The sequence below is a fragment of the Liolophura sinensis genome, chromosome 8 (genome assembly GCF_032854445.1).
Source record: "Liolophura sinensis isolate JHLJ2023 chromosome 8, CUHK_Ljap_v2, whole genome shotgun sequence".
Classification (NCBI taxonomy): Eukaryota; Metazoa; Mollusca; class Polyplacophora; order Chitonida; family Chitonidae; genus Liolophura; species Liolophura sinensis.
In genome coordinates, this window is record NC_088302.1 from 33,955,232 (window position 1) to 33,966,052 (window position 10,821).

At 38.6% G+C, this 10,821-nt stretch overlaps 1 protein-coding gene across 1 annotated transcript in view; it reads left to right on the forward strand.

The window, feature by feature from the left end:
• LOC135473445 (myosin-IIIb-like) overlaps positions 1 to 10,474 on the forward strand; it is a 52,938-nt gene extending 42,464 nt beyond the window's left edge. Inside the window, exons 30-31 of the mRNA XM_064753296.1 lie at positions 2,894 to 2,953; positions 7,933 to 10,474. Coding sequence (XP_064609366.1) covers positions 2,894 to 2,953; positions 7,933 to 8,289 — 417 coding nt within the window. The 3' untranslated portion in view covers positions 8,290 to 10,474. The remainder of the gene's footprint in view (positions 1 to 2,893; positions 2,954 to 7,932) is intronic.
• Positions 10,475 to 10,821: the final 347 nt, after the last annotated feature.

Below are 10,821 nucleotides of genomic sequence, written 5' to 3' on the forward strand. Positions count from 1 at the left end.
TGATGTTAATGCATGTATTAAAAGACATTTATGTGGTGCGTGGTGCAGATTTTTATTGTCGCATGTTGGTATGTGTTGTATGCTAGCTATCACCACCTTGAAATCGCATAATGTAGGCAATGTGTAAATTTTCATATAATTTAGGCAAAAAAAAAAAAAATAATAATACATTGAGACAAACATAACATTTTTAGTGGAAAAGATGTATGTATGTTCAGGGGCAGTATTCTTGTGCGCTTTGCTGACTGATAAACCTGTTTTCCTTTAATAATATAAAATGCCTATCAGTTCAAACGGTTGCTTGTCAGTTATGCGTTTTCCAAGTGTTTGAATATATGTTGTTGTTTTTGGTTAGTTTGTATTGCTTTGTGCTTCCTGCTCAAGGCAGGCATTCTGTTGGACTCCTTCTCTGTACCTAGCTCCAGCCATAAACCTGAATGTACATGAAGCTGCTATTTTCTATGCTCCTATGCCGTGTGATGGAGACATCTTGATTTGCCCTTGTTCGTGTATGGCATAATCATTTGAGCAAGATATATGCTGCCTCACTAATGGTTTTCAGCACTGCAGGTTAGACCAGGCAGTGGGATGTTATGTCTGGTGTCTTTAGCTTGATACTTCAGGAGCGGCAGCACTTTGGCAGCATGTACTCGCCCTGACACACGAAGAAACAATATATGTACACACACCTAATCATGACTTCTCATCGTCATGTGACTGAAACAAGTATGATGTAAAACTGCAAGCATATAAACATACATGCATGTACATACATTCTCCAAAACTAATTAAAACTTCATTTTTGAAAAGCATTGCTACTAGATTTTACAGATTTTAATTTTACTTGTGTTTTATAGGGGCTCCTCTGTGAGCAGGTCTGAAGTATATGGGTGTTTTATTTGTTGTTTTTTTTTTTTTTTTTTTTTTTGAACTATTAAAATTTATACATGCAAGTACCTGTATGAAAATCTGAAGGTGCTGTTTTGTAACCACATGGTGCTGCATGTTAACCAGTAGATTCTACAACACTATACGATTAAATGAAGTTATAGAAGATTTACTTCAGACTTTATTTTGGTATGAATCAAGAGTGAATCAAGTAAAATATTTGCTAGTCTGGAAAGAGTTGGAATGTTCATTCCCAATCTCTCTTTTGCCTGTGGAACTTGTGGCTTTTTCAAAGACACCTTCTAAAAAATTAATAAAGATTGAGTGGATCAGAACCTGCATGATTAATGTACTTTACAGAGATGTGTATCATTGAGATGCTGAGAAAACAGTAACATTACATGTATATTCTTATCTTGATTTGTGCAATAAACTTTAATAGAGTACCCTAATTCCTCAGGGGAATTAAAAAAGCAACTTTAAGTGCAATTTATGCATATTTTTTATTTGATTTTGGAGACAAAATTACATTAGTTGGATTGGCCAGATTCAGGGCTTCACAGAAATTATAATTTTATCAGTCAACACAGAATAATGCCTTCAGAACATGTTTGAATAAACACCTCGCCAACATGTGAAAAGGCTAAAGAAACATAAAGTCTGTCATTATATATACATAGAAAAAACAGCAAGCCATGGCTATCACAGAAAAATCTTTTTGGAAAATCTATGAAGTTTTGAAATGCGATAAATGAGAGTAACACATTGGGAATTATTTTGTGTCGCTGATAAGCAGGTCACTGTGAACAGCAATGTTGTAGAAGCCATTATGGACTTGGCCAGTGTGCATGTAGGACCTGTACTACAAAGTAGACAGCCTTAAATGATGTCTCAGTTAATATTTAGTTGTAGGCCACATCCTCAGTTCCCTGTTTTGAGTACATGGACTGAACCCCTTTACCTGTTTTGAGTACATGGACTGAACCCCTTTACCTGTTTTGAGTACATGGACTGAACCCCTTTACCTGTTTTGAGTACATGGACTGAACCCCTTTACCTGTTTTGAGTACATGAACTGAACCCCTTTACCTGTTTTGAGTACATGGACTGAACCCCTTTACCTGTTTTGAGTACATGGACTGAACCCCTTTACCTGTTTTGAGTACATGGACTGAACCCCTTTACCTGTTTTGAGTACATGGACTGAACCCCTTTACCTGTTTTGAGTACATGGACTGAACCCCTTTACCTGCTTCCACATTAGAGAGCATAGGCAGATATCATGATTTTTTAAATTTGAAAAATTTGTGTAACTTTATTTGGCTTGTGACATGCATTTATTTGGGGTTGTATATCGCAATGCCCAAAAACTTTTGATACAAATGTATTTAATATGTTAAAATGATGACATTTGTCTTTTTCCTTGAAAGATATGACCATGACTAGATCATGGCCAGAGAGGACAGCAGTTTTGAAATTAACGCATTGACAATGCTAGCATAGGTTTTTAGCTCGTCTGGGCTTTGTGGGTTATGTCATAATTCAAGCGTTGGCGTCCAGCAAGAGGGAAAGCTGTGGTAAACAACATGTTAGAGGAGGTATGTTAAGCAGTACTGTGTGTAATGAGCTCAGATTTTCCACACATGTAGAGCACAATAACATTAGATAGATATTCCATCCTTAATTCGCTGTGTGTATATTAAACACTGTAAAGTACAAATTGATGACTTTAATAGTGTATTAAATATCAGTGCTTAACAAAATGTTAGGGGTGATATCTTAAAAAGTACAGCATGTATTAACCTGAAGATTTACATGCATATAAAGCACAAGGACATGATGGGGATTTTCCGTTGTTGCAGTGATGCTTTGTGTGCATATTAATTACTGTAAATTACCAAATTCATGACTTTAGTACCGCATGTATTTAGCTGTAGTTTTGCATTCACAAGTGCACTACCGTCAAGCTAATTGTTTGGTGAATGTATTGACATTTGTTTGGCAGCGTGACTCTGGACGAAACTCCTACCTAAGTCTGCTACCTGATTCTGAGGGGTCAGATTCTGTGAGTGTCCAGCACAACCAAATCAGTCTCATATTTATATGAGCAACTACCTAATACCTAGAAATAGATCAAAACATAACTTGTATACTCCAAAGTATTACTTTCAGTAGTGCTTCCCATAATAGTTTAAAGTCGACTGCACAACAGCTGGTAGATATATAATCCAGGTTAAAAGATCTTTGTTCTTGACTCTGTGTTATGCAGCCATTAGAGGGTTTGCATAGTTTGCCAGTGGTGTGCAAGTCCTGTGTGCCTGTAGTGAGTGCATGGTGTGCCTGTGGTATGCCTTTGGTGAGTCTATTGTATGTCTATTGTTTGCCTGTTGTGTATTGTTGCTTGTCTATTAAGTCCACGGGGTGGGTGTAGTATGTCTGCAGTAAATCTATGTTGTGTCTGTGGTATGCCTGTAGTGAGTCTATGGTGTGTCTGTGGTATATCTGTAGTGAGTCTGTTGTGTGTCTGTGGTATGCCTGTAGTGAGTGTATGGTGTGTCTGTGGTATGTCTGTAGTGAGTCAGTGGTGTGTCTGTGGTATGCCAGCAGTGAGTCCACTGTGCCTGTGGCTTGCCTGCCGTGAGTCCACTGTGTCTGTGGTATGCCTGTAGTGAGTCTATGGTGTGTCTGTGGTATGTCTGTAGTGAGTCTGTGGTGTGTCTGTGGTATGCCTGTAGTGAGTCTATGGTGTGTCTGTGGTATGTCTGTAGTGAGTGAGTGGTGTGTCTGTTGTATGCCAGCAGTGAGTCCACTGTGTCTGTGGCATGCCTGTCGTGAGTCCACTGTGTCTGTGGTATGTCTGTAGTGAGTCCATGGTGTGTCTGTGGTATGTCTGTAGTGAGTCTGTGGTGTGTCTGTGGTATGCCTGTAGTGAGTTTGTGGTGTGTCTGTGGTATGTCTGTAGTGAGTCTATGTTGTGTCTGTGGTTTGCCAGCAGTGAGTCTATGGTGTGTCTGTGGTATGTCTGTAGTGAGTCAATGGTGTGTCTGTTGTATGCCAGCAGTGAGTCCACTGTGTCTGTGGCATGCCTGCCGTGAGTCCACTGTGTCTGTGGTATGCCTGGAGTGAGTCCATGAATGTCATTGCTATGCCTTTAGTGAGTCCATGGTGTGTCTGTGGTATGTGTGTTGTGAGTCCACAGTGTGCAGTTGCTGAGTCCATGGTGTGCATGTGGTATGCCTTTGTGCCTGTGGTATGTCTGTGGTGTGCTTGTGGCATGCTTGTGGTTGGCTTATTCATACACATGTATCTTTAAAGTTTGTAAGGTTTACGATTTCTAAATTACAATTATACATCTACAGATGAAGGAGACAGGGCCTCACAGAATTATCTTCCTTGGGGACACTCTCCTATAAATATTGCGTCTGAATTCTGATTTCATGATACATACTTCTTAATTCTTTAATCTACAAAATAACTGTTACTGCCGCATAATAACCCTACAGACTGCATGCTTCACTACAGACAAGATGTCGCTGCTCATTGTATAACTTCTATGATGTAATTTAGCTTACAGTATGTCACAGATGCCTGCATGTGACAAGGGAGGTAATTCAGTAGAGGTCTGTTTATCTTTGCTTCATGTGGCCTTTTAACCAGCAGTGATCAAGGCCTTTACTGGCCGACGTGTAGCTTGCCAGATAATCAACTATATGGCTATTGATTTTGCTCTTTAAGAAGTACAGGTTGTTTTCTTTATCACTTCTGTTCCATCCATGTAAATGGATGAAATAATTGATTACAACATTAAAATAGATCAAAGAAATCAAATTAAATGGATTCTCTGGTGTGATATTTTTCATTGTGTTTCAAGTTTAATGTATATAAAGCCAGTGTAAAGTTTAGTAAGTACAATATTTCTGTTGTGAAACATACAGATAAACTACTAAACTGGTTATTTTATGATTATGCATTTTTTTATGCATATATAAATGTTTGCATTAAAAGATCATGAACTTTAGATCTTGATTCTGTCAGCTCACCTGTAGACTGTATTTCTGTGTAATCATCATTAAAATGTGTTTCTGTCTGCTCACCTTTATAGGTGTTTCTGTCAGCTCACCTTTATAGGTGTTTTTGTCAGCTCACCTTTATAGGTGTTTCTGTCAGCCCACCTTTACAAGTGTTTCTGTCAGCTCACCTTTACAAGTGTTTCTGTCAGTTCACCTGTAAGTGTTTCTATCAGCTCACCTTTATAGGTGTTTCTATCTACTCATCTGTAAGTCTTTCTGTCATCCCACCTTGATAGGTGTTTCTATCTACTCACCTGTAAGCGTTCAGTCAGCTTACCTTTATAGGTATTTCTAACTACTCACCTTTACTAGTGTATCTGTCAGCTGACCTTTTAAAAATGTAAGTGTTTTTGTCAGTTGACCTTTTAAAAATTTAAGTGTTTCTGTCAGCTGTATATACTATATTTCTGTGTAATCATCATTAAAATGTGTTTCAGTCAGCTCACCTTTATAGGTGTTTCTATCTACTCACCTTTAAATGTTTCTATATACTCACCTGTAAGCGTTCAGTCAGCTTACCTTTATAAGTATTTCTAGCTACTCACCTTTACTTGTGTATCTGTCAGCTGACCTTTTAAAAATATAAGTGTTTTTGTCAGCTGTATATACTATATTTCTGTGTAATCATCATTAAAATGTGTTTCAGTCAGCTCACCTTTATAGGTGTTTCTATCTACTCACCTTTAAATGTTTCTATATACTCACCTGTAAGTGTTTCTGTCAGCTCACCTTTGTAGGTGTTTCTATCTACTCACGTGTGAGTGTTTCTATCTACTCAGCTTAAAGTGTTTCTGTGTACTCATCTTTATAGGCATTTCTGTGTACTCACCTGTGTTTCTGTCAGCCCATCTTTGTGGGTGTTTCTATCTACTCATGTGTGTTTCTGTCTACTCACCTTTATAGGTGTTTGTATCTACTCACCTTTAAGTGTTTGTATCTACTCACCTTTAAGTGTTTCTGTCTACTCACCTTTATAGGTGTTTTTATCTACTCACCTTTAAGTGTTTCTGTCTACTCACCTTTATAGGTGTTTTTGTAATCTCACCTTTTAAAAATATAAGTGTTTCTGTCATCTCACCTTTTAAAAATATAAGTGTTTCTGTGTTTCTGTCAGCTCACCTTTATAAGTGTTTCTGTCAGCTCACCAGAAGTGTTTCTGTCTACCTACCGTTACAAGTATTTCTGTCTGCTTACCTTCTGAAGTCTTTCTGGATGAAAGAATCTGTAGTTCCCAGCATAAACCACCAACCTTTGACAAGTTACTGACAAACTTTTGCACATGTGACATACATGTATTCAACTACATGTTTATTAGTGGAAGACAGATGGTCTTCAATAAATGTTTAATTAAATAAAATTTGCAAACAGCCTCAGCATCGTCTTCAACTGCTATGATCACCAACTATAAAACAACAAAGTTATCTCTGTCCTTTTCAAACTTTAATTACTAGAGATATACATGACAATTGACCTTGACAGCTGTTTTAAATTACTCACTCAAATTAATTTTAATAAAGGCCTCACCTTTCAATTGCTAGGACACATAAGGTGACGGTTCAAAACTGGCTTTGGACAGCAAATTTGTAGATTACCTCACGCTCACTGCTTGAAGACCTCATGCTCACTGCTAGATTACTTCACACTCACTGTTAGATTACCTCACACTCACTGCAAGATTACCTCATGCTCACTGCTTGAAGACCTCACGTTCACTGCTAGATAACCTCACGCTCACTGCTTGAATAACTCGCACTTATTACTAGATTACCTCATGCTCACTGCTTGAAAACCCTCCCGCTCACTGCTAGATTACCTCACGCTCACTGCTAGATTACCTCACGCTCACTGCTGGAAGACTTCACGCTCACTGCTAGATTACCTCACACTCACTGCTTGAAGACCTCACGCTCATTGCTAGATAACCTCACGCTCACTGCTTGAATAACTCGCACTCACTACTAGATTACCTCATGCTCACTGCTTGAAAACCCTCCCACTCACTGCTAGATTACCTCACGCTCACTGCTTGAAGACCTCATGCTCACTGCTTGAATACCTCATGCTCACTGCTAGATTACCTCACGCTCACTGCTAGATTACCTCAAGCTCACTGCTTGAAGACCTCATGCTCACTGCTAGATTACCTCACGCTCACTGCTTGAAGACCTCACGCTCACTGCTAGATTACCTCACACTCACTGCTTGAAGACCTCATGCTCACTGCTAGATAACCTCATGCTCACTGCTAGATAACCTCATGCTCACTGCTTGAATAACTCACACTCACTGCTTGAAGACTTCACGCTCACTGCTAGATTACTTCACGCTCACTGCTAGATTACCTCATGCTCACTGCTAGATTACCTCATGCTCACTGCTAGATTACCTCACGCTCACTGCTTGAAGACCTCACGCTCACTTCTAGATTACCTCACGCTCACTGCTAGATTACCTCACGCTCACTGCTTGAACACCTCATGCTCACTGCTAGATTACCTCAAGCTCACTGCTTGAAGACCTCATGCTCACTGCTAGATTACCTCACGCTCACTGCTAGTTTGCCTCAAGCTCGAGGCTTGAAGACCTCACGCTCACTGCTAGATTACCTCACGCTCACTACTTGAATACCTCACGCTAACAGCTTAAATACCTCAAGCTCACTGCTTAAACACCTCACGCTCACTGCTAGATTACCTCACGCTCGCTGCTAGATGACCTCACGCTCACTGCTTGAAGACCGGTTGTCCTCCACTAGTATAGTGTACATGTCTACATCACATTTGGAAGAGTTTGTCAGTGACTTGCCAAAGGTTGGTGGTTTACCCTGGGTACCCCACCCATAAAACTGACTGCCATTATATAGAAAGTGAAAAAGTATGGCAGTTAACAATAATCTCATAATGCTCACAGAAAGCTATTTGTGTGCAATATTCAAAGCTTTATCAGAAAGTTGTATTACTCTTCACCTTGACAGCCACATAAAGCACTCTCACAGAACAAAAATTATGCGGATAAAACTTGGGAGTTGCCACCATCCATTCCAAACAGACGTATTGACTATGGTCAGATTATCACTCCTACGTCACTACAAGAGGTACTCGTAACATCACAAAATTTGTATTTTTTTTCCCTTCAGCGTTTTTATATTCAGAAAAATTTCAGTATTTCATCTAAAGTTTCATTGATAGATTCAATTTACCTTTATATAGAGCCACTTATGAGTTTGTGTGAAGTTTTTTTTGCAATCAAAATGTTTTGCCTTCAAAGATACCATTTTAAACCATTTACAAGATTGTGCTTCTCAACGTGCATTTTACAGGCCAACCTGTAAAAGTAATGTACAGTAATTTTGATATTCATGTACGTAGTATTACTGTTGTGATATGAAAGTGTGGTACTTAAATATAGGTGCTTAATTTTGAAAATGCTTTATGGTGTATGATAATATAAAGAGGTGGCCTGGGCTAAAATCTAGCTTGATGAAAATTTATCATACATCAGGAGTGTGTATACATGCATGTGTGCACTCCTGAGAAGTCGTGATTAGTTTTCACCTGTCATAAACTAATTAATTACCTGTAGATTACATTGCTTCTCACTCACATAATTAGATAGTGCTAACTCACCTGGAGTTCTTCTCACTCATATAATTAGACAGTGCTAACTCACCTAGAGTTCTTCTCACTCACATAATTAGACAGTGCTAACTCACCTGGCTGGCTGCCATGGTATAAATGAAATATTCTTGAGTACGGCATAAAACACCAATCAAATGAATTATATATACTCTATTCTTTTCAGTCATTAACTCACCTTCATAGTAATAGACAGTGCTTCTCAGAAAACTCACCTTACACTATTCTTTTCAGTCATTAACTCACCTTCATGTTAATAGACAGTGCTTCACAGTAAGCTCACCTTACACTATTCTTTTCATTCATTAACCCACCTTCATGTTAATAGACAGTGTTTCTCAGAAAACTCACTTTACACTGTTCTTTTCAGTCATTAACTCACCTTCATGTTGATAGACAGTGCTTCTCAGAAGACTCACCTTACACTATTCTTTTCAGTCATTAACTCACCTTCATGTTGATAGACAGTGCTTCTCAGAAGACTCACCTTACACTATTCTTTTCAGTCATTAACTCACCTTCATGTTAATAGACAGTGCTTCTCAGAAAACTCACTTTACACTGTTCTTTTCAGTCATTAACTCACCTTCATGTTGATAGACAGTGCTTCTCAGAAAACTCACTTTACACTGTTCTTTTCAGTCATTAACTCACCTTCATATTGATAGACAGTGCTTCTCAGAAGACTCACCTTACACTATTCTTTTCAGTCATTAACTCACTTAATACATGTTAACAGACAGTGCTTCTGAGAAAAAAACACCCCTTACATAATTCTCATCAGTCAGTGTTCTAAATAGACAATGTGTCTCAGTCCTATCACTATTATAGATAGTGCCCATAACTCAGTTCATCTTATATGTGGACATGCAGTACATGCACTTCTCACTCAACTCACCTTAAATAATGCTGCTCAGTCAGATCAGCCTGTTGAGGGTTTATCCACTCCCTGCTTGTTGACTCGTGAAGTATTTCAGTAGTTACATGTAATCTGTAGAGTGTGATCATTTCAACTTCACGTCTTCTCTTTCTATCAACTCATGCATCTGTATTTCTGTCAGCTTTGTAGATCTTCGTGTACTGACCTTAAGACTTACAAGTACTTACATTTGGTCGACTTTTAACAGCCCAGAAAAATAGCAGTATTTTTGTCAGTTCCCTATTAAACCTACAGACTGCATTTCTATCAGTTGATGGACTGAAGGTGTGGATTACCTGTACAAGTAATTTAATTGGCATGGGAAATATGGACTAATGTGCATTTCCAACAACTACAATGTAGCTCAGCTTCTGACATTGCATGTTGTATTTCCTTATCAGCTTACTTTTTAACTTTATTTCTTACAACTTTACCTGTATGCAGTATTTCTTAAACCTGAACAAATGTTGGCAAAATGGGTATGGCTTTAGTTTGATGGACACCATTTAATTATCACCCTATCTTGAGGAGAGATTCATATTTCCTTTGCAAATTTTGTGAACTTGTTTATTGCTGCTCCAGGAGGAAGTCTATATTAGAATGAATGTTTCCAGACAATAATTTAATACTAACATTTCACTATAGCTATACTCTTGTGGTCAGAATTATTATGTGGCTGGTTGAAACTGCGCAGCAAATTGAATGAAACCTTGCGTCATACCTGATTCACTGAAGAGTTGCCCTCGTGGGGTATGACCTTTGTCATCAGTGAAAGTGACCTTTGACATACTTTCCCAGTTTATATTTCGAATCATGATTTCATGTTTTTAAACAAAATTATTGTATAACCCAAAGTACTGAATCATAATCCATAGATCTTAAAATTTATACAGAGTGAGGCTACGTGGCTCAGTTGGTTAGCACGCTAGCGCAGGGTAATGACCCAGAAGCTTCTCACCAATGCGGTCGCTGTGAGTTCAAGCCCGGCTCATGCTGGCTTCCTCTCCGGCCGTAAGTGGGAAGGTCTCCCAGAAACCTGCAGATGGTCGTTGGTTCCCCTCCGGGCTTTGCTCCGTTTCCTCCCACCATTATGCTGGCCTCCTTTTTACCAGTGAAATATTGTTGAGTACGGCATAAAACACCAATCAAATAAGTAAATACATAAAATTCATACATACATGTACATCAAGTCCTGGCCTTGACTGAATTACATGTACATTGTGATCGGCAAAGTTAATATTATGTTTAAAACATTGCATGTTTCCTTTACCCAAAACTGATGGGCTAAGTTCAGTGAAATTTTCTGTAT